Genomic DNA, 27110 nt, shown 5'->3' on the forward strand with positions numbered 1-27110 from the left:
TGTGTCAGCCGGGTGCAGTGGCTCATGCCTGTAATCCCAGCACTTTGGGAGGCCAAGGCGGGAGAATCACGAAGTCAGGAGTTCGAGACCAGCTTGGCCAACATGGTGAAACTCCATCTCTACTAAAAATACAAAAAAAAAATTAGCCAGGCATAGTGGCAGACATCTGTAATCCCAGCTACTTAGGAGGCTGAGGCAGGAGAATTGCTTGAAACTGGAAGGCAGAGGTTGCAGTGAGTGAGCCCAGATCACGCCACTGCACTCCAGCCTGGGCAACAAGAGTGAAACTCCATCTCAAAAAAAACAAAAAAAAAAAACAAAAAAAAACATTTTGTGTCATCTGGCTAGGAGATCCGCTCCCTTATTGGCTTTGAGGAAGCAAGCAGCTGTGTTGCAAAGGCCTGTGAGGTAAGGAACTGAGGGTGGTCTCCAGCCAACAACCAGAAAGAAACTGAGGCCCTCAGTCTGGCAAGTCAGAAGGAACTGAAGGCTGCCAACAACCATGTGAGTTTGGAGGCAGATCCTTCCCCATTCGAGCCTCTGATGACCCTGTGTCCCCAGCTGACATGTTGATTGCAGCTTGTAAAACTCTGATGTAGGAGCCTCAGCTAAGCTATGCCCTGACTCCTGACTCACAGAAACTGTGAAATAATATCTATGTGTTATTTTAAACCATTAAATTTGTGGCAATATTCTTACATAGCAATTGATAAGTAGCAAATTATGTTTAGAGATCCTCTGAGACTGCCCTCAGGTTCAGTGATTCACTAGAAAGACTCACAGAACTCAGCAAAGCTGTTGAACTCGTAGTTACAGTTTATTACAGTGAAAGGCTACAGATTAAAATCAGCAATGAAGAAAGGCACACAAGGTAAGGTCCAAGAGAACTTCCAATTATCCTCTCCTGGCAGAGTCTTCAGGATAATGCTTAATTCTCCGAGCAACGATGTGTGGCTACAATGATGTGTGCATGGAGTGTTACCAACCAGAGTAGCTCACCCATGCCTTGGTGTCCAGGGCTTTTACTAGGGATTGGTCACATTGGCATGCTTCACTGCCCACATGGCTGACTTAGTCTCCTCAGCTTGACCTTGCAAGGTCAAGCTGATACTGCATGGCCCAAGGCCCACAGGTAAACAAAAACACTCTTATCAGGCAGGATATTCTAATGGCTTAGAGGTTATCTCCCAGGAGCCAGGCAGGGGCCTGTTCTTTATTTGGAATGCCCAGGATTCAAACATCCCAAGTTCATCCTGTATCACACAAAAGGATTAACTTCAAAAGTGGTATTCTTGGCCAGGTGTGATGGCTCACACCTGTAATCCCAGCACCTTGGGAGGCTGAGGTGGGAGGACTGCTTGAGGCCAGGAATTCGACACCAGCCTGGGCAACCTAGTGAGATCCCATCTCTATCGTAATTTTTCTAAAAAGTGGTATTCTTAAGTCAAGTTACTACCCTGATTGATGGCAGGGAGAGAGACCAGGAAACCACTGTGTTGTAATCCCTGAGGAAACCTTACACCTTTACTTGCTTTATTATCAGGTAATTTCCAGGATGTAAGCCATACAGCCAGAAGGCAGGGTACAGAGGAGAGGAGGCAGAGATGGTACACTCATACAGAAGCTTCTCCTGATTGTCCACTGAATAGAAGGCAAGCTTCCCCTCCTCAAGGTTCAGCCAGATGCCCACCACCCCAGGTCTGTCTGAGCCAAGGACAGTTTCCTTGACCATGTGCCATGCAGAGAGCTGGCTAGTCCCCTTCCATTCCACACAACAAGAGTCCATGGTCCTTCCCAGGACCTGGTCGCGGCTCATCTCCCAGGAAGCCACCCCAACTGCCCAGTGGCTGCAGTTCGTAGTGTCCACCTCCCAGTAATGCTTTCCAGAAGATAGGGCCTGGGAACATAAGACCTGGCTGGTAGAAAACCTCTCACAGCTCCAGCGATAGGGTTGTGGGCGGTGAGACACAGTCACTGTACGGGAATCCTTGGACACCTCCAGGCTGCAGGAAAGGCTCTTCAAGTTAAAGGTTGGATGGATGGCCCCTTTGGAAAAAAAAAGAGCAATAAGAACATGGCCAGTCATCTTTTGATCGTCCATGCAAAGAAGTCTTCAAATAGCAAAAAGCAACTTTGTATCTTTTGGTGTGATGTTTCACTCACACTGGCATTAAAATTGGTATATCACCCAACAGGAAGAAATGATAACTGTTTCAGATGATAGATATGTTAACTACCTTGATCTGATCACTATGCGCCATATGTATTGAAACATCACTATGTATCCCATAAATATATACACTTATTATATTTATTTTTAAAATTTATTTAGAAAAGAAGCAGGATTTTGCCATGCTTCCCAGGCTGGTGTCGAACTCCTGAGCTCCAGCAATCCTGCCATCTCAGCCTCCCGAAGTGCTGCAATTACAGGCATGAGCCACTGCACCCAGACTATACAATTATTATATGTCAATTTTAAAAATCAGGCCAGCTCCTTCAGCCAGGTGCACTGGCTTACCCCTGTAATCCCAGCACTTTGGGAGGCTGAGGCAGGTGGAACACTTGAGGCCAGGAGTTCAAGACCAGCCTGGCCATCATGGCCAAATCCTGTCTCTATTAAACATACCAAAATCAGCTGGGCGTAGGCAAGGCACAGTGGCTCACGCCTGTCTTATGGTGATTTATGACCACAGCTGTTTATACCTTCCCAGTTAAACTGAAACTTCCTGATTAAGGACCATGTCTTATTCACTTTGTATATTTCATTTGGTTTCCTACTGAGTGAATAAATTGCTAACACTTCTATAGCATGACTGCTCTAGGTGTTTTACTCATACTCACTCACTTAACCCTCACGGTAGTCCCGCAAGAGAAGTGCTATATTATCTCCATTTTACGGATGAGGAGACCCGGGCTCTAGGAGCTTAAGTGACTTGCTCAAGATCACACAGCTAGTTAGTGGAGCTGCTGGGAGTCAAACCCAAGCAGTCTGGCTCTGGGATCCATGCTCTTAAGGACTACCCCAGACTGAGATGGCAGAAATACCTCAGCAGGTTTAGGAAAAGGCAGTTGGCTGTAGTTGGTGGCCACAGCACAGATGCAGAAATACCTCAGCAGGTTTGGGAACAGGCAGTTGGCTGTAGTTGGTGGCCACAGCAGAGATGCTCAAAGGTTGGCTGGACTCTGAGTGCTCTTGGGTCTAGAGTTTCAACCTGCTTTGCCTTTGCAATCAGCTCCCCCCGTGGAGGGACCTGGAACAAATCCATGTGTAGTAAGCCAAGGAGTGGCCCTAGCAGTAGGGAGATGGACACAGGATGTTCTCGAAGCCTGCTCTGCAGCAAGCCAAACCCATGTTTCAAGTGGACCACATACTTACACTGAGCAAACCGAGAAGCTCTCCTGAGTGCAGGGTGGCTCTGGTCAGGCAATGGGCATGAGGAGGAAGACGGGACTTCCAGGAGTTCTCCTAAGTAACAAAAAAATTAACAGAGGCAAGTCCCATCAGAAAAAGGCAAACTGAAGGTCTCCAAACATCATGGTCAAGGCAGATGGCTTGTCTTCTTATCATCTGCACATTTTTCAGTGTCAGGACTGGATCAGGCAGAGGCAGTGCCTGCAGCCCAGGTATGTGCACCTCCATGTTCTCACTGTGGACTTTTCACTGTTTCTTCACTAAGCCCTCAGCTCCTTGCTGGCAAAGATCTTGTTCGTCTATATGTTCTAAGCACCAAGCCCCATGCCAGTCCCACAGATAGAAGGTGTTTTATGCACACTCATGAAATAAAATCAACTAATACAGTTCCAGGGGATTGCAGCACCCTAACACCTAGAATATCCGGGACCCCCAAGTCAATGCTTTAAACTGTTGTTATATAAACTGGGTAACATGAGTTGGTGTGAGACTCATCACCATTGCTGACACCTCCTAATTCCCTCTCAATGTGCTAAAGTTTAATTATTAACTTAAAGCAGTCATGTGTGCTAGAGTGCAATGACCACATCAGACAGATAAGTAAGGGAAGTCGTAGAGTGCAGACTTTGATGGCAAAATCTTGTCCTACTTATATCTTGAAGTGACAGCAGCTGAAGTGAATCTAAGACTCCACCTGAGAAGAGATGAAAGAACTTGTCTAGCGTGTGCCTGTGATAACTTAGGTCATGAGAACAAGAGAGCTGCCCGTAAAGAGGCCATTCTCAAAATTCAAGTGGGAACTGAAGCAATCCATGTGTCCAGAGACAGAGAAATGGATAAAGAAATGTGATATATACCTACAACGGAATATTATTTAGCCTTAAAAAGTAACAAATACTGGCTGGGCGTGGTGGCTCACGCCTATAATCCCAGCGTTTTGGGAGGCCAAGGCAGGCAGATCACAAGGTCAGGAGTTCAAGACCAGCCTGGCCAATATGGTGAAACCCCATCTCTATTAAAAATACAAAAATTAACTGGGTGTGGTGACACGTGGCTGTAGTCCCAGCCACTTGGGAAGCTGGGTCAGGAGAATCACTTGAACCCAGGAGGTGGACTTTGTAGTGAGCCGAGATCACACCACTGACTCCAGCCTGGGCAACACAGTGAGACTCCATCTCAAAAAAAAAAAAAAAAAATGAATTCTGGCTGGGCGTGGTGGCTCACACTTGTGATCCCAACACTTTGGGAGGCTGAGGTGGGCGGATCACCTGAGGTCAGGAGTTCTAGACCTGCCTGGCCAACGTGGCGAAACCCCATCTCTACTAAACACACACACACACACACACACACACACACACACACACACAGTTAGTCGGGGTGGTAGCGCATGCCTGTAATCCCAGCTACTACTAGGGAGGCAGAGGTGGGAGAATTGCTTGAACCCGGGAGGCGGAGGTTGCAGTGAGCTAAGATCGCGCCACTGCACTCCAGCCTGGGTGACAGAGCAAGACTCTGTCTCAAAAAAAAAAAAAAAGTAACAAATTCTGATATATGCTACAACATAGGTGAGCTTGGAGGACATTATGCTAAGTGAAATAAACCTCTCAAACACAAATACTGTATGATTCCACTCACACGAGGTATCTAGAATAGTCAAATTCATAGAAACAGAAGGTGGAATAGTGGTTGCCAGGTAGGAGGGGGGTGAGGGAATGTGGAATTGTTGCTTAATGGGTATAGAGTTTCAATTCTGCAACATGAAGCCAGGCATGGTGGCCCATGCTTATAGTCCCAGCTAGTTAGGAGGCTGAGGCAGCAGGCTCACTTGAGGCCACGAGGAGTTCCAGACCAGCCTGGGCAACATAATGAGGCCCTGTCTCTACAAAACAATTCTTTTCTTTTTTTAAGACAGAGTCTGGCTCTGTCGCCCAGGCTGGAGTGCAACGGTGCAATCTCGGCTCACTGCAAGCTCCACCTCCCGGGTTAACGCCATTCTCCTGCCTCAGCCTCCTGAGTAGCTGGGACTACAGGCACCCACCACCACACCCAGCTAAATTTTTTGTATTTTTAGTAGAGACGGGGTTTCACCGTGTTAGCCAGGATGCTCTCGATCTCCTGACCTAGTGATCCACCCGCCTCGGCCTCCCAAAGTGCCAGGATTACAGGCGTAAGCCACTATCCCGGCCAAAACAATTCTTTAAATAGCTGAGCATGGTGGTGTGGGCCTATAGTCCTGGCTACTGGGGAGGCTGAAGCAGGAGGACTGAGGTTACAGTGAGCCATAGTTGTGCCACTGTACTCTAGCCTGGGCAACAAAGTAAGACCCGATCCTAAAAAATTAAAATTAAAGTTACAGGCCAGGCGTGGTGACTCACACCTGTAATCCCAGCACTTTGGGAGGCCGAGACGGGCGGATCACCTGAGGCCAGGAGTTTGAGACCAGCCTGGCCAACATGGTGAAACCCTTGTCTCTACCAAAAATACAAAAAAAATTAGCCGGGTATGGTGGTGGATGCTTGTAATGCCAGCTACTTGAGAGGCTGAGGCAGGAGAATCGCTTGAACCCAGGAGCCAGAGGTTGCAGTGAGCCGAGATCATGCCATTGCACTCCAGCCTGGGCAACAAGAGTGAAACTCTGTCTCAAAAAAATAAAACAAAGTTACAAAAAAGAAAATGATCTGGAGACTGGTTATATGATAATGTAAACATAATTAACAGTACTGAGCTCTGAGCTGCTACTTTTTTTGTTTGTTGTTGCCAAGGCTGGAGTGCAGTGGCCTGATTTCGGCTCACTGCAACTTCTGCTTCCCAGGCTCAAGTGATCCTCCCACCTCAGCCTCCCAAGTAGCTGGGACTGGGACTACAGGCATGTGCCATCATAGCAGGCTAGTTTTTGTATTTTTGGTAGAGAAGTGGGTCTCACTATGTTACCCAGGCTGCTCTTGAACTCCTAGACTCAACTGATCCACCTACCTCAACCTCCCAAAGTGCTGGGATTACAGGCATGAGCCACTGCATCTGCCTGAGCTGCCTACTTAAAAATAGTTAAGATAGTAAATTTTATGTTGTATGTATTTTCACTACAATTTAGAAAAATACAAAATTCAGATGAATATCACTGTTCTCCTATTTAGCTGATAGGATTATTACTTATTGTTAATAGGTCTTTAAAAAATGTTTGGCTGGGCACCGTGGCTCACGCCCGTAATCCAACAACTTTGGGAGGTTGAGGCAGGAGGATCGCTTGAGCCCAAGAGTGGGAGACCAGCCTGGGCAACATGGCAAAACCTCATCTCTACAAAAAGTACAAAAAATTAGCTGAGTGTGGTGGCACATGCCTGTAGTCCCGGCTACTTGGGAGTCTTAGGAAGGAAGATCACCTGAGCCTGGGAGATCGAGGCTGCAGTGATTGTGCCACTGCACTCCAGCCTGGGCAACAGAGAACCTGTCTCAAAATAAAAAAATTAATTAATTAATTAATTCAGCAGAATGCAGATTATAAACAAAAGAAAAAGAAAGGAAAAAAAATTTTTAAAAAGCGTTTGCAAAACCTACTGAAGTTATTTACTATTTTTTTTAAATTAACACTCCCTAATACTTTTTTAAATCTCTACTGATGAGAGAAATAATCTAAACTTAACCATGGAAACTGATAATTTTTTCCAAAGAATCATGGTTCCCCAGTTAAGAGCAACATTTTAAGCAGAGCAATATCATTAAACATGAAAATGCTATGAGATATGTCTCTAAAGTGGCACTACACAAATCTTATTTAAAATTCACTAGGGGCTCGGCATGGTGGCTCATGCCTGTAATCCCAGCACTTTGGGAGCCAAAGCACAAGGATTGCTGGAAGCTAGGAGATCAACACCAGCCTGGGCAATAAAGTGAGATCTCTGTCTCTATTTAAAAAATAAATAAGGCCAGGCGCTGTGGCTCACGCCTGTAATCCCAGCACTTTGGGAGGCCAAGGCAGGCAGATCACCTGAGGTCAGGAGTTCAAGACCAGCCCGGCCAACATGGCGAAACCCCATCTCTACTAAAAATACAAAAAGTAGCCAGATGTGGTGTCGGGAGCCTATAATCCCAGCTACTCAGGAGGCTAAGGCAGGATAATTGCTTGAACCCGGGAGGCGGAGGTTGTGGTGAGCCGAGATCGCGCCACTGCACTCCAGCCTGGGCAACAGAGTGAGACTCTGTCTCAAAAATAATAATAATAATAATAATAATAAACAAATAAAACAAAATGCACTAGGATACATGCTGAGATATACTTGAAATGAGTCAAAGATTTAAATGTAAAACATGAAACCAAAGATTTAAATGTAAACTGTATAAGTACAAACACACATATATACCTGAGAAAATTCCTTTCTAAACTTCAGGGGGTTGAGTTTTCTAACTAAAACTTAAAATCTACAATGCATAAAACAAAAAACGAACAAAATTTACTACATGAAAACAGAAGCAAGACCTCTTCTCCACAAAAAAAAAAAACCAAAAATTAACTGAGTGTAGTAGCGCACCTTGCAGTCCCACCTACTCAAGGGGCTAAGGTGAACTAACTGCTTGAGCCCAGGAGTTCCAGGCCAGCCTGGGAAACATAGCAAAACTCTGTCTCTACCCAAAAATACAAGAATTAGCCGGGTACGGTGACACGCACCTGCAGTCCCAGCTACTCAGGAGGCTAAGGAGGGAGGATCACTTGAGCCTGGGAGGTCAAGGCTGGGGTGAGCCATGATTGCACCACTGCACTCCAGCCTGGGCAACAAAGTAAGACCTTGTCTCAAAAAAAATAAAAAAAGAAACATTTAGAGACCAGGAATTGCCACAGCACTCTAGTCAACCAGTCTAGGCAACAGAACAAGACTCTGTCTATTGTCTCTAAAAAAAAAAAAAAAAATTGAGGCCAGGCATGGTGGTTCACACCTGTAATCCCAGCACTGTGGCAGGCAGAGACAGAAGGATTGCTTGAGCCTAAGAGTTTGAGACCAGCCTGGGCAAAACAGTGAGATTTCATCTCTATAAAAAATTATGTAAAGGCCGAGCGCGGTGGCTCATTCCTGTGTAATCCCAGCACATTGGGAGGCCAAGGCAGGTGGATCACCTGAGGTTAGGAGTTTGAGACCAGCCTGACCAACATGGGGAAACCCTGTCTCTACTAAAAATACAAAAATTAGCCAGGTGTGGGGCACAGGCCTGTAATCCCAGCTACTTGGGAGGCTGAGGCAGGAGAATCACTTGAACCCAGGAGACAGATATTACAGTGAGCCAGATCGCACCTTTGTACTCCAGCCTGGGCAACAAGAATGAAACTGCTTCTCAAAAAAAAAAAAAAAAAAAAAATTACATAAATTTAAAAATGTCTATATGGCATTATAAAACCCATAAAAGATAAATAAAAAGACAAACGACATATTAAGGAACAAAATTTGCAATTCATATAACAGACAAAAGTTTAATCTCTTTAATTTACAAAGAGCTCCTAAATGTCAATTTTTAAAAGACCAATAACACAAGATATGAAAGACAATTCACGGAGAAACACAAAAGTGTAGTATAGGCCGGGCACGGTGGCTCACCCCTGTAATCCCAGCACTTTGGGAGACCGAGGCAAGCAGATCACCTGAGGTCAGGAGTTTGAGACCAGCCTGACCAACATGGTGAAACCCCGTCTCTACTAAAAGTACAAAAATTAGTGAGGCCTGGTGGCAGGTGCCTATAATCCCAGCTACTCAGGAGGCTGAGGCAAGAGAATCACTTGAACCTGGGAGACGGAGGTTGCAGTGTGCCGAGATTGGGCCACTGCACTCCAACCTGGACAACAAGCACGAGACTCAGTCTCAAAAAAAAAAAAAAAAAAAAAAAGAAAAAGAAAGAGAAAAAAAACGTGCAGTATACTCTCACGTCAATGTATTTTCTTGAGTCAGAGTTTCATTCTTTTTGCCCAGGCTGGAGGACAACGGCGTGGTCTTGGCTCACTACAACCTCTGCCTCCCAGGTTCAAGCAATTCACCTGCCTCAACCTCCCACGTAACTGGGATTACAGGCACCCACCACCAAGACTGGCTAATTTCACATCAACATTTTGACCCATGAGATTGGTTTAAAAAAAAAAGACAAATGTCTGACAACACACTCAGTTGGCAGGTTGGGGACACACACTTCTTCTGTGGGAGTGAAGACTGGTATAACCCAACTGAAGGGTGATTTGGCAATGTATATCAAAATGACAAATGAATTTACCCTATAACCCAGCAACCTTCACTGGCAATTTGAGCTACAATTATATATGCACCCATATGAAACAATGTACATACACAGTTATTGATTTTAGCATTATTTGTCATTGTAAACAATTGGAAACAATCATGCATTCATCTGTAGAGGATTGAGTAAATAAATGTTGGCATACCCCAGATATTGGAATACTGAGCAACTGTAAGAGAAAATGCCCTAGGTACTAACGAAAGCAAAGAAAAAAATGTCCTAACTACTGTACTGTAAAATGAAGATGTATTAAGTAAAAGACAAAAGCAAAATGCAGGACAATGTATATAATGTGCTATCTTTTGTGTATTAAAAAAAGATTGGGAGAAATAAAAATATAAATTCATATTCGCTGACATTTGCATAAATAAATTCTGAACAGACACTCAAAAAAATGGTAATAAAAGTGGTGCACTGAGAAGAGAGAATGGGGCAATTGGCAAGGATGGAAGAGAGATTGGGCAGTACGCCCTTTTTATACGGTTTTTGTTTGTTTGTTTGTTTTGGGATGGTGTTTCGCTCATCACCCACACTGGAGTGCAGTGGCTCACTGCAACCTCTGCCTCCCGGGTTCGAGCAATTTTCCTGCCTAAGCCTCTGGAGTAGCTGGCACTACTGGAGTGTGCCACCATGCCCGGCTAATTTTTTGTATTTTTAGTAGAGACGGGGTTTCACCATGTCGGCCAGGCTGGTCTCGAACTCCTGACCTCAGGTGATCCACCCTCCTTGGCCTCACAAAGTGCTGGGATTACAGGCATGAGCCACCGCGCCCAGCCCTGTTTTGATTTTTGAATATGAAATTTTAAATTTAACCCCTCAAAATTTAAAAATTGATCTTAAATTTGTATAAATAAAATCACTAAGGAACCCGACCTAAGTTTAGAAGCACACAGAATATGAAGGTGCTTCTTTCTCAGATAATTTTTGGAACAATAAACTGCTCTCTAATTGTTTTCCTTAAGAAACTTTTTCCAAGGAATCATGCTTCTCCACTTACATAAGAAATGATTCTTTTTTTTTTGAGACAGAGTTTCACTCTTGTTGCCCTGGCTGGAGTGCAATGGTGCAACCTCTGCCTCCCAGGTTCAAGTGATTCTTATGCCTCTGCCTCCTGAGTAGCTGGGATTATAGGTACCCACCACCATGCCCAGTTAATTTTTGTGTTTTTAATAGAGACAGGGTTTCGCCAGGTTGACCAGACTGGTCTTGAACTCTTGACCTCAGGTGATCCACACGCCTCGGCCTCCCAAAGTGCTGGGATTACAGGCATAAGCCACTGCACTGGCAAGAAATGATTTTTTAAGTAGCATAAGATTGTTTAAATATGAAAATATAAAGGATATAAAAGCTATTAGAAGAGGAAAAGCTACAGAAGAGATGCCTCTAAAGCATATGAAGATAGCAGTGGCCGGAGCAGGAGGAAGCACCCTGGGAGACCAGACAGAGCTAACGTCTAATGTCTGACAGGAAGGTGTTAGTTATTTTTCAATAACTCTGGAAGAACAACAGAGAAACTACAGGATCAGGACAGAAAGGTTCTTTTCTATATGGTACTGTTTAATATTAACATTAACACACTCCCCGGAGATTATATTTTAATAGACTGTATCAAGAACTAGTTACAAAGTGGCATGCTGGTTTTATTTGTTTGTAAACAAGATCTCCCTCTGTTGCCCAGGATGGAATGCAGTGGCATGATCACTCAGCCTTGAACCCGTGACTCAAGTGATCCTCCAACCTCAGCCTACAGAGTAGCTGGGACTACAAGTGTGCACCACCACATCTGGTTACTTTTTATTTTTTGTAGAGACAGGATCTCTCTCTGTAGCCCAGGCTGGTCTTGAACTCCTGGCCTCAAAAGATCCTCTCACCTCAGCCTCTCAAAGCACTGGGATTACAGGCATGAGCCACTGCACTTGGCCTATATGCTTTGTTAAGAAAGACATTTACAGCCAGGTGCGGTGGCTCACGCCTGTAATCCCAACACTTTGGGAGGCCGAGGTGAGCCTTGCGGTCAGGAGTTTGAGACCAGTCTGTCCAACATGGTGAAACTCTGTCTCTACTTTAAAAAAAAAAAAAAAAGAAAGAAAAGAAAAAAAAACAAAAACGCAAAAATTAGCCAGGTGTGGTGGCGCACGCCTGTAATTCTGGCCAAGATCGCACCACTGCACTCCAGCCTGGGTGACGGAGTGAGACTCTGTCTCAAAATAAAACAAAAACAAAATTATTAAAAAAAAAAAAAAAAGAAGAAGACATTTACTAGTTAAAAATTTAAGGCCAGGCACGGTGGCTCACACCTGTAATCCCAGCACTTTGGGAGGCCAAGGCGGGCAGATCACAAGGTCAGGAGATTGAGACCATCTTCGCTAACATGGTGAAACCCCGTCTCTACCAAAAACACAAAAATTAGCCAGCATGGTGGCGGGCACCTGTAGTCCCAGCTACTGAGGAGGCTGAGGCAGGAGAATGGCGTGAACCCGGGAGGCAGAGCTTGCAGTGAGCCCAGATGGTGCCACTGCACTCCAGCCTGGGCGACAGAGCGAGACTCCATCACAAAAAAAAAAAAAAATTAAAAGTGGCCTATTTCAGAATCTCTGCAGTAAGATAACACACTTGATCAGTAAGGACCTGCGTGCATGGATCTTCAAAAATGAGTTTCTATCTATTAAGGACTTGTGATACATCACACCTTCAGTCATTGCCAAAAACATATTCAGCCACAGAATCACTTCAGCTCACCCCTACCTGATTCACGACACCACAGTGGGAATATAGCTGGACTCTGGGATCCTATTCCCAGAGAACAAAGCCATGGAGCACTTTGCTACTCCCCCCAACTTCCATATTTAATCCTCCTCCAATAAATAAGATCAGCTCACCCTGCATTTGTGCTTCAGGAGCCTCTTTCCGGGTGACGTTTTCTTGTAATTTTTCCTGAATTTCTTCTAGGTCATGGAGAATATCTCTGATTTTCCCTGCAGCTGTGTCAGAAGTCACCAGTTTTGGAGAAGCCATGGACAGATCCACCCCAGAAGAAAAAGCCTATTGATGAACCATTTAAAACTGAATAAATGGAAGTCCCCTATGCAGTCTATCAACTATTATATTCAAGTTTTTCTATTCATCTATAATTTTCTATTTAATTCCCAGCAAGTTTTTAAAAACAAAATTAGGCCCTCAAAAAATATGCCTTGAAAACAATCTGGAATAATACATAGTACAGCAAAAATATCAAAGAGTGGTTATTTCTGGGTGATGGGGTTATGGAGCATTTTAATTTGCTTTATTTAATGCTATGTGCTTTCTAATATTTTGCACAATAAACACAGATTTCTTAGGTAATACCAAAAAAGTTTAACATTTTTAGGCGCATCTTATAGCGGCTTTATAAAATAAATACTACAGATAGTTACTGAGATAAACCATGGAGGTCAGAATAACCTTTTTGGCTCGGTGTGGTGGCTCACACCTGTAATCCCAGCACTTTGGAAGGCTGAGGAGGGTAGATCACCTGAAGTCAGGAATCCGAGACCAGCCTGGCCAACATGGTGAAACCCTGTCTGTACTAAAAATACAAAAATTAGCCAGGCATGATGGCAGGTGCCTGTAATCCCAACTACATGGGAGGCTGAGGCAGGACAATCACTTGAACCCGGGAGGTAGAGGTTGTAGTGAGCTGAGAAGATCATGCCACTGCACTACAGCCTGGGCGACAGAGCGAGACTCCATTTCAAATAAAAAAAAAAGAACCTTTTCCCACCTCTATCATTATATGATGTCACTTCGCAAGAGCTCCCTCTCAAATTGCCTGCATCCAGGTCCTGCTTTCTAGGGCCTTCAACACATGCTCCCTGATTTTCTTTAGCCTCAGGTCCTGTTCTTCCCCAATACAGCCCTTTATCTGCTCACCAACTTCAACCCCTGACTTTCCTTCCCACCTTTGCATAATCCACTCCCCATTCTTTCCACCAATCAAAATATGGTAGTATTACACTTATTGAGTGTTTTCTACATGCTAGATATTGCCTTTCTCTCATTTGCATAACAACCTCACAAAGTAGGTTTAACAACCTGTAAAAAATCTCCATTTTACAAAAGAAGATGAAATTCATGAAGGTTAACTAAGTTGCCACAGTTAATTATAACATCCCACATTTTAACATTGCTCAAGCACTTTCTTATACCTCTTTTAATCCTCACAATAAACCAATGATGTGGCAGGCCCTGTATCATTATTTCTATGTTATAGATAGGAACCTGAGACGCAGATAGATGAAATGACTTGCCCAAGGTCATAATACTAGTGAGTGACAATGTCAATTCTGAAAGTCAGACTCTCAGACTTTCTATCCCAACACATCACATCCCTAAAGATGCATTTATTCATACATTCAGTGGGTATTTGTTGAACCCCTACTATAAGTGGGTACTTGGGTACTGTGCTAGGGCCTGGGGACACAATGGTGGACAAAAGAACAAAAGCATCAGCCAGGCAAAGTGGCGCATGCCTGTAATCCCAGCACTTTGGGAGGCCGAGGCAGGTGGATCACAGGTCAGGAGTCTGAGGCCAGACTGGCCAGTATGGTGAAACCCCGTCTCTACTAAAAATATAAAAATTAGCCAGGAGTGGTGGTGGACACCTGTAGTCCCAGCTACTCGGGAGGCTGAGGCAGGAGAATCACTTGAACCTAGGAGGCGGAGATTGCAATGAGCTGAGATCACGCCACTGCACTCCAGCAAGACTCTGTCTCAAAAAAAAAAAAAAAAAGCATCAAAAGTCCCTATCCTCATGAAGTTGAGAGTCCAGTGAAGGAAAAGGGAGGGGGGCAGACATTAATATAGAGTATGGCACAAGTCATTACAAAGGTGCAATGGAGATAACTACTACAAATGAAAGGTACATGGAGTCCTCAGAGCCTCTAATGGGGAGATTTGATTTGTTCAAGGAAATCATTGAAGGCTTCTTTCTGAAGAAATGACATTCTAGCTAGGATCTGAAGGATGAGCAAGTATTACCTAAGTGATGGAGGGAAAGGAGAGCATTCCATGAAGGGTGCCCTGTAGTGGGAAGACGTGAGACACACTAGAGGGACTGTGTGCGGCCAGTGTAGCTAGAGCGCACAGAGCCAGGCAGCATGAGCAGAGATGAGATTTGAGAGGCAGACAGAGATGGGATCCTACAGGGCTTTGTTGGTCCTGTGAGGATTTGGGTCTTACTCCTGAGCAAACTGATGTAATTTGAATGTTTTAAGCACATGAGTTACACTTTCAGATTGATGTTTGTGGTAGTCACTGCGATGACCATGAGGAGGACAGACTAGAAGACGGAGAGTGGAGCATCTGGAAGACTATGACAGCAATCCAGGCATGAAATTATCAGAGGCTTGGATTAGGGAAGTCTCAAAGGAGCTCAAGAATAAGTAAATAGATTTGAGAGGTAATTAGGCAGGTCTTAAAGCTACAATATGCTGCATATTAGCGTAAGGGAGAAGAAGGTAACATGATTTCCAGGTCTCTGGCTTCTGCACTTGGAAAGATAATGGGGCAAGCATTGAGACGAGAATTCCCAGAAGAGGAGCAGTTTAGGACACATTAAGTGTGATGCTTTGAGATACCCAAGAAGAAAAGATGAAAAGGAAGACATACCAGCCTAGTGCTCAGAGAAGGCTCTAGCCTGGAGCTATTATTTGTGCACAGAGGTGGTCATTAAAGCCATGGATGCAGGGAAGACTACCTGGAGGGGAAACAAAGGGACCTACAACTCAGCCTTGAGGAAGTTCAGCATTTACTTCCTAAGCAGAGGAGAGAGAGCCTGTAAACAGACTGAGAAGGATCAGCCAGAGAGAGGTGGGGGAAAGCCAAAAGATTCCTGTCCCAAAAGCTAAGAATGAAGGTGTGGTCCACTGTGTCAAAGGCTGCTGAAAGGTCAATGAAGATAGGCACCAGAACGTTTATAGGATTTACACAGAGGTCATTGGTGATCTTAGACATAGCTGGTTAGGTGGAGTGATCCTAGCCCACTTGAAGCTTCCCAACCTTACCTCAAGCATTCCAAATGTCCAATCATCCATGTCTGGTAGTAAAGAGAACAATAAGAGATTGAGACTTATTTTATCCTTCAGGTTCAAACATGTTCATGTTGTTCCAGTTGAAAGCAATCCCTAGTCCTATTCCCTTCCACATCCTTTCGTCTCCCAGTGGAGCCTACCTTGCCCAGGATGCTCAGTTCGTGGTCTGGTCCAGATTCTGATAGGGGCCTCTGATTCTGCAGGCTTCTGACAATGTCTACAAGATGTTCCACCAGCTCTGTCAGCTTCTGACCAACTTCTGTGATGCTCTTCTCTACTGCCACCTTTAAAACAGCGAAGTTCAGGTCCTGGGTTCCATAAAACTGGACCCGGGAACCACCACTGGACAGAGGGAGTGATAAATACTGTGGTAACGGCATAAAAACAGACATACAGACCGATGGAATACAACAGAGTACCCAGAAATAAACTCTCACATATATAGTTAAATGATTTTTGACAAAGGTGCCAAGACCATTCAATGGGGAAAGGACAGTTTTTTCAACAAATTGTACTGTAAAAACTGGATATCTATATGCAAAAGAATATGGTTGGACCCTTACCTAACATCATATACAAAAACTAACTCAAAATGGATCAAAGACCTAAATGTAAGACCTAAAATAATACAGCTGTTAGAAGAAAACATAGGGCAAAATTTATGACATTGGATTTGGCAATGATTTATTGTATATGTCACTAAAAGCACAGGCAACAAAAGAAAAAAGGAGACAAATTGGACTGCATGAAATGTTTAAACATTTGTGCATCAAAAGACACGAACGATAGAGTAAAAAGGCAATCCACAAAATGGAAGAAAATATTTGCAAGTCATACATCTGATAAGGCATTAATACCGAGAATATACAGAGAATTTCTAAAACTCAACAATAAAAACATATCACTGCTGCTTGTTTGCTTGGTAAAACAAACAAACAAGCAAAAACCCACAAACAACTGAATTTTGAAATGGGCAAAGAACTTGAATAGACATTTCTCCAAAGAAGATATACAAATCACCAATAAGCACATGAACAGACACTCAAGATCACTAATCACCAGGGAAATGCAAATCAAAACATACAGTGAGATACCACCTCACACTCATTAGGTTGGCTACTATCAAAAAAAAAAAAAACAAAATAACAAATGTTGATGGTGTGGGAAGATTGGACCCCTCTGCACTGTTGGTGGGAATGATATAGCCACTATGGAAGACAGAAGGGTGGTTGCTCAAAATATTAAAAATAGGCTGGGCGCAATAGCTCATGGCTGTATCCCAGCACTTTGGGAGGCCGAGGTGGGCGGATCACCTGAGGTCAAGAGTTCAAGATCATCCTGGCCAACCTGGTGAAACCCCATCTCTACTAAAAATACAAAAATTCACCAGGCTTGGTGGCAGGCACCTATAATCCCAGCTACTTGTGAGGCTGAAGCAAGAAAATCGCTTGAACCCGGGAGACGGAGGTTGCAGTAAGCCAAGATCATGCCACTGCATTCAAGCCTGGGCGACAGAGCCAGACTCCATCTCAAAAAATATATATATATATGTATATATATGTAATTAGAATTACCATATGATTTACCAATTCCACTTCTGGATATATAAGAATTGAAAACAGGATCTCAAAGAGATTCATAAACTCATGCCCGTAGCAGTTATTATTCCCACTAGCTAAAGCATGGAAGCAACCCAAGTATCTGCAGACAAATGAATGAATAAGAAAAAGTGGCATATACATACAATAGAATACTACTCAGCCTTAAAAAGGAAGGGAACTCTGACACATGCTACAACATAAATAATGCTTGAAGACATTATGCTAAATGAAATAAGCCAGCCACAAAAAGACAGATACTGTATGATTCAACTTATATGAGGTATTTAGAGTAGTCAAAATCAGAGACAGAAATTAGAATGATGGTTGCCAGAGGCTGGGGGAAGAGGAAATGGAGAATTTTAATGTCCTCCTAGAATTCCACTTTTGCAAGTTGAAAAGTGTTATGGTACCCTGAAGAGCCAGTCATGTTAATTTAAAATTTTTTAAAGTTATGGAAATGATGGTAGTGATGGTTTCAAAACATTGTGAATGTATTTCATATCACCAAACTGTATACTTAAAAATGGTTTAGGGCCAGAGAGAAGTGGGGGAAAGCCAGAAGACTTAAGGGTGGAGAGGGCAGAGCAAGATAGCCAAATAGAAGGCTCCATTGATCATCCCTCCCACAAGAACACCAAATTTAACAACTACAAAAAAAGCACCTTCATAAGAACCAAAAATCAGGGGTACTTACAGTACCTGGTTTTAACTTTACATTACTGAAACAGGCACTGAAGAGGGTAGGAAAAACAGTCTTGAATTGCCAGTGCAACCCATATCCCATGTGTCAGGGGCCACATGCACAGAGAATCTGTGCACTCGGGAAAGGGAGAGCATGGTGATAAAGAGAATAGAGAGACTTTGCCTCGTCACTTCACAAAGCAAAACCGGGCTGAATTCAGCTGACGCCTACCCACAGAGGGAGCATTTAGATCAGTCCTAGCCAGAGAGGAATCAAATCACCCACCCCAGTTATTGGAACCTGAGTTCTGGCAAGCCTCTCCACTGTGGGCTGCAGTGCTCTAGGGCTCTAAATAAACTTGAAAGGCAGTCTAGGCCACAAGGACTGCAACTCCTAGGCAAGTCCTAGTGCTGAGATGGGTCTCTGGACCCGCCCCGAGCCTGGGTGAATGTACCACCATGAAGGGAAGGACACAAGCCTGGCTGGCTTCGCCATCTGCTGATTAGAGAGCCCTAGGTCCTTGAGTGAATATAGGTGGTAGCCAGATAGTGGTTACAAAGGGGCTTGGGTAAGACGCAGTTCTGTGCTGGCTTTAGGTCTGACCCTGTGCAGTTCTAGTGGTCATGGCCACAAGGTGCTTGTGTCACCCCACCTCCAGCTCCAGGCAGCTCAGCACACAGACAGACTGCTTTGGAGAAAGTATGAGAAGAGAACAAGAATCTCTGCCTGGTAATCCAGATAATTCTTCTGGATCTTATACAAGACCACCAAGGTGGTACCTCTAGTAGTCTGCAAGAGTCACAGCTTTACTGGGCTTGGGGTGCCCCCTAATGCAGATATGGCTTAGATCACAACACCCAAGTCCTTTCAAATACCTGGAAAGCCTTCCCAAGAAGGACAGGTACAAACAAGCCCAGACTGTGAAGACTACAATAAATAACTAACTCTTCAATGCCCAGGCACTGATAAACATCCACAAGCATCAAGACCATCCAGGAAAACATGACCCCACCAAACTAACTAAATAAGTCACCAAGAACCAATTCAGGAGAAACAGAAATATGTGACCTTTCAGACAGAGAATTCAAAATAGCTGTTTTGAGAAAACTTGGAGAAATTCAAGATAACAGAGAAGGAATTCAGACTTCTCTCAGGTAAATTTAACAAAATGATTGAAATAATTAAAAATCAAGCAGAAATTCTGGAATCGAAAAATGCAACTGACATACTGAAGAATGCATCAGAGTCTCTCAATAGCAAAATTGATCAAGTATTAGAATTAGTGAGCTTGAATTCAGCCTATTTGAAAATACACAGTAAGAAGAGACAAAAGAAAAAAGAAAAAGAGAATGAAACATGCCTGCGAGATCTAGAAAACGGCCTCAAAGGGGCAAATCTAAGAATTATTGGCCTTAAGAGGAGGTAGAGAAAGAAATAGTGGTAGAAAGTTTATTCAAAGAAATAATAGCATAGAACTTCCCAAATCTAGAGAAAGACATCAATATCTACATACAAGGTTATAGAACACCAAGCAGATTTAACCCAAAGAAGACTAGGTGAAGGCATTTAATAATAAAACTCCCAAAGGTTAAGGATAAAGAAAGGATCCTAAAGCAGCAAGAGAAAAGAAATAAATAATATACAAGGGAGTTCCAATACATCTGGCAGCAGACTTTTCAGTGGAAACCTTATAGGCCAGGAGAGAGTGGCATGACATATGTAAAGTGCTGAAGGAAAAAACTTTTACCCTAGAAAACTATAATTTGTGAAAATAGCTTTGAAACATGAAGGAGAAATAAAGACTCTCCCAGACAAACAAAAGCTGAGGGATTTTATCAACACCAGACCTGTCCTACAAGAAATGCTAAAGGGAATACTTCAATCAAAAAGAAAAGAAGGCCAGGCGCAGTGGCTCATACTTGTAATCCCAGCACTTTGGGAGGCCACGGTGGGTGGATCACCTGAGGTGAGGAGTTCGAGACCAGCCTGGCCAACATGGTGAAACCCCGTCTCTACTAAAAATACAAAAATTAGCCGGGCGTGGTGGTGGGCGCCTGTAATACCAGCTACTCCAGAGGCTGCGGCAGGAGAATCACTTGAACCCAGGAGGTGGCCTGTAATCCCAGCACTTTGGGAAGCTGAGGTGGGCAGATCACTTGAGGTCAGGAATTCAAGACCAGCCTGGCCAACATGATGAAACCCTGTCACTACTAAAAATACAAAAATTAGCTGGGCATGGTGGCGCATGCCTGTAGTCTCAGCTACTCAGGAGGCTGAGGCAGGAGAATTTCTTGAACCCAAGAGGTGGAAGTTGCAGTGAGCCGAGATCACGTCACTGCACTCCAACCTGGGCAACAGAGTAAAACTCTGTCTCAAAACAAAACAAAACAAAAACCTCACTAGTAATAGTAAGGTCACAGAAAACCAATAAAAAATAATAACTACAACAACTTTCAAATATATAGATAGTATAATATATACACAGAAATAACAAAAAATTAAATAGCAGGGGATGAATTTGAAGTGTAGAGTTTTTATTAGTTTTCTTTTTGCTTGTTAGGTAGTTCATGCAAGCAGTGTCAAGTTGTTATCAGCTTAAAACAATAGGTTATAAGATACTACTTGCAAGCTCATGGTAACCTCAAATCAAAAATCATATAATGAATACACAAAAAATAAAAAGCAAGAAACTAAATCATAGCACCAGAGAAAATCATCTTCATTTAAAGGAAGACAGAAAAGAAGGAAAGAAGAGAAGACCACAAAACAAAACAACCAAAGAACAAATAACAAAATGGCAAGAATTACTTATCAATAACATTGAATGTAAATGAACAAAAATCTTCAATCAAAAGACATAGAGTGGTCGACTGGATAAAAAAACAAGACCCAACGATCTATTCCCTACAAGAAACACACTTCATCTATAGACACATATAGACTGAAAATAAAGGGATGGAAAAATATATCCCATGCCAATGGAAACCAAAAAAGAGCAGGATTAGCTATACATATATCAGACAAATAGATTTCAAAACAAAATCTATAATAAGAGACAAAGTTTATAATGATGGAGTCAATTCAGTAAGAAGATATAACAACTGTAAATATATATGCACCAACACTAAAGCACCCAGACATGTAAAGCAAGTATTATTAGAGCTAAAGAGAAGACAGACTCCAATACAATAACAGCTGGAGACTTCAACAACCCACTTTCGGCATTGAACAAATTATTCAGACAGAAAAGTAACAAGAAAATATTGGACTTAATCTGTACTATAGATCAAATGGACCTAACAGATGTTTACGGAACATTTACATCCATGCTACAGAATACACATGGATCTTTTCCTCAGCACATGATCATTCTCAAGGATAGGTCACAAAACCTAAGACCTAACATTTGTCAGGTCGCAAAAACAAGTCTTAAAACATTAAAAAAAAATTGAAATAGGCTGGGTGCGGTGGCTCATGCCTGTAATCCCAGCACTTTGAGAGGCCGAGGCAGGTGGATCATGAGGTCAGGAGCTCAAGACCATCCTGGCCAACATGGTGAAACCCCGTCTCTGCTAAAAATACAAAAATTAGCTGGGTGTGGTGGTGCACGCCTGTAGTCCCAGCTACTTGGGAGGCTGAGGCAGGAGAATCACTTGAATCCGGGAGGCAGAGGTTGCAGTGAGCCAAGATTGTGCCACTACACTCCAGCCTGGCAACAGAGCAAGATTCCATCTCAAAACAAAACAAAACAAAACAAAAAACAACAAAATGTGGCACGTCCACCCAATGGAATATTATTCAGCCCCATAAAAGGAATAAAGTTCTGACACATGCTACAACATGAATGAACCTTGAAAACACTATGCTAAGTGAAAAAAACCAGGCACAAAGGGACAAACATTGAACGATTCCAGTTATATGAAATATCTAGAACAGGCAAACTCAGATACAGAAAGTAGCTTAGATGTGAGCAGGGGCTAGAGGGAGGAGAAATGAGGAGTTACTGCTTAATGAGTACAGAGTTTTTGTTTATGATGATGCAACAGTTTTGCAAACAGCAGTGATAGTTGCACAACAGGAAATGTAACTAATTTGTCACTGAATTGTACACTTAAAAATGGTTAAAATGAGGCAGGGCGCGGTGGCTCACACCTGTAATTCCAGCACTTTAGGAAGCCGAGGCGGGCGGATCACGAGGTCAGAAGATCAAGACCATCCTGGCTAACAACGGTGAAACCCCGTCCCTATTAAAAAAAAAAAAAAGAAAAAAAAATACAAAAAATTAGCCAGGTGTGGTAGCGGGCGCCTGTAGTCCCAGTTACTCGGGAGGCTGAGGCAGGAGAATGGCGTGAACCCGGGAAGCGGAGCTTGCAGTGAGACCAGATGGCGCCTCTGCACTCCAGCCTGGGCCACAAAGCAAGACTCCGTCTCAAAAAAATAAAAGGTTAAAATGAGGCCAGGCGCAGTGGCTCATGCCTGTAATCCCAGCACTTTGGGAGGCCGAGGCGGATGGATCATCTGAGGTCAGGAGTTCGAGATTAGCCCGGCTAACATGTCGAAACCCCGTCTCTACTAAAAATACCAAAATTAGCCGGGCGTGATGGCGCACGCCTGTAATCCCAGCTACTCTCCAGGCTGAGGCAGGAGAATCACTTGACCCTGAGGGGAGGAGGTTGCAGTGAGCGGAGATCACGCCATTGCACTCCATCCAGCCTGGGCAACAGAGAGAGACTCCGTCTCAAAGAAATAAAGAAAAAGGTTAAAATGGCCAGTTTTAATGTTATATAGATCTTACCACAATTTTACAAGTTTCAGAGAACGAGACCGAAGATCGATTGGGAAGAAGTTGAAATATGCCAAGGTGTGTAGCAGCTAAGTTGACAAGCTTTCGGAAGATGGGGAATTTGTTTTTTTCTATTTCTTCATACTTTTATGAACTTTCCAAAGTGCCTCCCAAGAGCGGGAGTCGACTTTTAGACTGAGAAAAGGAACGTAAAAGTAGAACGGCTGGGGAAAGGGGTTCGAGCCACATGGGAAAGGGGCAGGTGGCGGGCAGCCCGGGGGAGCGAGGGGAACTGCGGGCCCGGCCTCCCTACCCGCTGCAGTTCCGGGCGGCGCCGGGGCCTGGGGGCCGGGCTGGAGCGGGGACTGGAGCCCGGGCAGGTGCAGGGGGCAGGGTCGGAGCCCGCCTGTATCTCGCGTGCGGCGCGGCGGTACTTGTCGGCCAGGTCCTGCAGTAGCGTGTTCTTCCGCAGCTGCGGCTGCTGCGCGGCGCCCTGGCGGCAGGTGGGGCAGGCCCAGCGGCGGACGCCGCGCGCGCCCCACAGGCCCTCCAGGCAGTGGCGGCAGAAGCTGTGGCCGCAGGGCAGCGTGGCGGGCCAGTCCAGCAGCCCCTGGCAGATGATGCAGCCCAGGTCGTCCTCGGCCAGCCACACGGGGACGGCGGAGCTCGGGCCCAGGCCCGCCATGGCGACCAGGAGGCCGGGGCGCGGACGTCTGGGTTGAGCCGGGCCCGCCCGCGACCGAGTCTCCTCAGGCTCCTCCCTCGCCCTTCCTCTTCCCCTTGCCCTCCTCCTCTTCTCGGCCGCCTTTTCTCCTCCTTCCTTGGGGCCACCCCGTCTCCTTCCTCCCATCCTGTTGAAAACAGACTTAGAGCCTCCACTGCCCAGCTCGAAAGACAGAGCTGACCTTCAGTGGCGGCTTCTTGCCCTGGGAAACCAACATGCCGCGAGCTGCTAGGAACCCGCAGATATCTCCAAGATTCCCTTTAGCTGGATGTCCCGCCATTAAGATGCAGCACCGTTGGATGTCTTCGTCCGTTGGCTTAAAAAAAAAATAAACAACAAAAAGATGCAACAGCGACAGCTCTTGGGAGGAGAGGACTCCATTCAGGAGCTTATTTATGAGAATGAGCCCACGAAGTGTCATCCAGCTCCTCTAACAAGTAGCAGGGGATTAAAGATCACCGATGCACAGCCTCAGGGAGCGTCTTCAGAAATGCTGATGTTCGCCCCGCTCGCAGAAGTCTGATTTCATTGTCTTGGATGGAGCACGGGTATTTTATAAAACCTCCCCCAGGTGATTCTGACGCGCATTCAAGGTTGAGTGAGCGACCTCTGGGCTTTTTAACCCGCAGGTATAATGCAGAGTTGCGCGCTGTGTCCTTACCGCCCTCTGCGGGATGTAAGCGCGTTTCTCAACAGACACTCGGACAAAATACTAGAAAGTGTTTTCCTGAGAAGGCTCACTCACTTCGCATCCCGGTCCTAAGCGCATTGCAACCAGAAAATGTTAGAGCTAAAAGAGCACCACGTCCTCCCAGATGACCCAAAGAGGTTAAAAAAAAAAAGAGAGAAAAGAAAAAAGAAAAACTTGCAAGCTCTCATGGTAACAATGAAGCGTCAGAGACTAAAACCCACAACTCCCCGATCTGTTGAAATGAACTGACAACCTCTCATGCTTTCCTTTATCCTTTCTGGCCTGGGCTCAAAGTAGGTATCAGATAATACAAGTTTGTAGGCGACCGTTGGATCACTTGAGGTCAGGAGTTCAAGACCAGCCTGGCCAACATGGCGAACCCTCATCTCTACTAAAAATACAAAGCAAAAAAAAAAAAGCCAGGCGCCGTGGCGCATGCCTGTAATCCCAGCTACTTGGGAGGCTGAGGCAGGAGAATCGCTTGAACCCGGGAGGCGGAGGTTTCAGTGAGCCAAGACTGCGCCACTGCACTCCAGCCTGGGCGACATAGGGAGACTCTGTCTCAAAAAAAAAAAAAAAAGAAAAGCGTTTGTGGTTATTTCTAATCCTGGAAGTGTCATGGAGTAGGCAGCGCTGCTTATCAACGTTTCCAGTGCTTTCCCTTTCTGGGCACATGGTAGGACTGGCACTTCCCTGACCCACTTGAAACACAGAGGTAATAATATGTTACTTCCCACCAGCTTTAAAGGCGACTGAGCCGGCCATTGTATCCCTTTCTGCCAGCTGCCCCAATTATGGAGATGAAACCATCATCCGGTGACCTGGGTCACTGAGTGGCTAAGATGAGCAGACTGCCTGCCAACGCACCCTAGGATACGTAGTAAGAGGGAGAAGAAAACTAAAATGTATTCAGCTTACTGAGATTTAGTGGGTGTGTGCTGCTACAGCATAACCTAGCCTATCCTGACTGACATATTACCTGGATCTTGTTCCAGATGAAATCGTAGTTTCTAAGAGCCTCTCTTTTTTTCTGTAAAACGGGCATGATACTAAACACTTAAACATGCTCAGATCTTCCAACTTAAAAAATGAAATCACCGGCGGGGCGTGGTGGCTCATGCTTGTAATCCCAGCACTTTGGGAGGCTGAGGCAGTTGGATTGCCTGAACTCAGGAGTTCGAGACCTGCCTGAGCAACATGGTGAAACCTTGTCTCTACAAAAAAAATACAAAAACTACCTAGACATGGTGGCGCAGGCCTGTGATCCCAGCTACTCAGGAGACTGAGGTGGGAGGATTGCTTGAGCCAGGGAGGTGGAGGCTGTAGTGAGCCATGAGATCTCAGGAGGTCAAGACTGTGGTTAGCTGTGATCACACCACTTCACTCCAGCCTGGGGAAGGAGCTAGACCTAGTCTCAAAAAAATTAAAAATTAAAAAATAAAATAAAATCACCTTTGACCTGAGCCTCCCTGGAACCAGCTCTCCTCTTTTCTGTTTCACAGCCAAGTTTCTGGAAAGAGTGGGTTAACCAGTAGTTTTCAAACTTTTTTTCTTGGACACGCCCTAAAAGTTTTATGCAAAACCATGCAGTGGTTATAAGAAAGGGGGAAGGGGGGGCCGGGCGCAGTGGCTCACTCGTGTAATCCCAGCACTTTGGGAGGCCGAGGCGGGCGGATCATGAGGTCAGGAGATTGAGACCATCCCGGCTAACACGGTGAAATCCCGTCTCTACTAAAAAATACAAAAAAAATTAGCCGGGCGTGATGGCGGGAGCCTGTAGTCCCAGCTACTGGGGAGGCTGAGGGAGGAGAATGGCCTGAACCCAGGAGGCGGAGCTTGCAGTGAGCTGAGTTCGCACCATTGCACTCCAGCCTGGGCGACAGAGCAAGACTCTGTCTCAAAAAAAAAAAAAAAAAGAAAGAAAGAAAGAAAGAAAGGGGGAAGGGGGAGAGTGGTCAGCTCTGGTAGTAAAAATATATTAGCAAATTCTTCATTTATATCAGATTTTTTTTTTTTTTTTTTTGAGATGGAGTCTCACTTTGTTGCCCAGACTGGAGTGGAGTGGAGTGGCGCAATCTCGTTTCACTGCAACCTCCACCTCCCGGGTTCAAACCATTCTCCTGCCTCAGCCTCCGGAATAGCTGAGATTACAGGTGCTCGCCACCATGCCCGGCTAATTTTGTATTTTTAGTAGAGTTGGGGTTTCCCCATGTTGACAGGGTTTCTCCATGTTGGCCAGGCTTGTCTCGAACTCCTGACCTCAGGTGATCCACTCACCTCATCCTCCCAAGTGCTAGGATTACAGAGGTGAGCCACCGCGCCCAGCTTACATCAGAAATTTTGTCATTCTTGGCCGAGTGCGGTGGCTCATGCCTGTAATCCCAGGACTTTGGGAGGCCGAGGCGGGCGGATTATGAGGTCAGGAGTTCTAAAAATACAAAAAAAATTAGCTGGGCGTAGTTGCAGGCACCTGTAATCCCAGCTACTCAGGAGGCTGAGGCAGGAGAATCATTTGAACCCGGGAGGTGAAGGTTGCCATGAGCCAAGATGGCACCATTGCACTCCAGCCTCGGCAACAGGGCAAGACTCTGTCTCAAAAAAAAAAAAAAAAAGAAATTTTGTCATTCTTTTATCTTTCTGAACTTGTATTTCCATTCCATATCCTCCACAGAATTACATTCCAAAGCAATATATTTCATGCATGAAAGTCTTTTATCACTTTGTAATACTTCTCCACAACAAAAGTATGAATGTGTATTAAATTTTTAATTCTTCTTAACTTCCTGTGACAAAAAGGCTCTTGTTAAATTTTTTCCCCTGGATTTAATTATCAATATAATTACTATTAGCAGTCAAACAAAAGAAAAGTATGCTGCAAT

General features: G+C 44.6%; 1 protein-coding gene across 3 annotated transcripts; it reads right to left on the bottom strand.

Moving 5' to 3' along the window:
* Positions 1 to 794: 794 nt before the first annotated feature.
* Positions 795 to 25687, bottom strand: RNF135 (ring finger protein 135). 3 transcript variants are annotated; one of them, XM_003778780.5, is made up of 6 exons: positions 23130 to 25687; positions 15891 to 16034; positions 12562 to 12724; positions 6793 to 6857; positions 3377 to 3466; positions 795 to 2046 (listed from the first exon to the last, which is right to left on the bottom strand). In XM_003778780.5, the coding sequence occupies exons 1-6, from the start codon at positions 23664 to 23666 to the stop codon at positions 2020 to 2022; spliced, it is 1026 nt and encodes a 341-aa protein (XP_003778828.3). In that variant the 5' UTR covers positions 23667 to 25687; the 3' UTR covers positions 795 to 2019. The 3 variants fall into 3 exon arrangements, with proteins under 3 accessions (XP_003778828.3, XP_002827271.3, XP_009249753.2); XM_002827225.5 differs by lacking the exon at positions 6793 to 6857; XM_009251478.4 differs by lacking the exons at positions 6793 to 6857; positions 12562 to 12724.
* Between the last annotated feature and the right edge of the window lie 1423 nt (positions 25688 to 27110).

Source organism: Pongo abelii, chromosome 19 (assembly GCF_028885655.2).
Source record: "Pongo abelii isolate AG06213 chromosome 19, NHGRI_mPonAbe1-v2.0_pri, whole genome shotgun sequence".
In the NCBI taxonomy this organism is placed as follows: Eukaryota; Metazoa; Chordata; class Mammalia; order Primates; family Hominidae; genus Pongo; species Pongo abelii.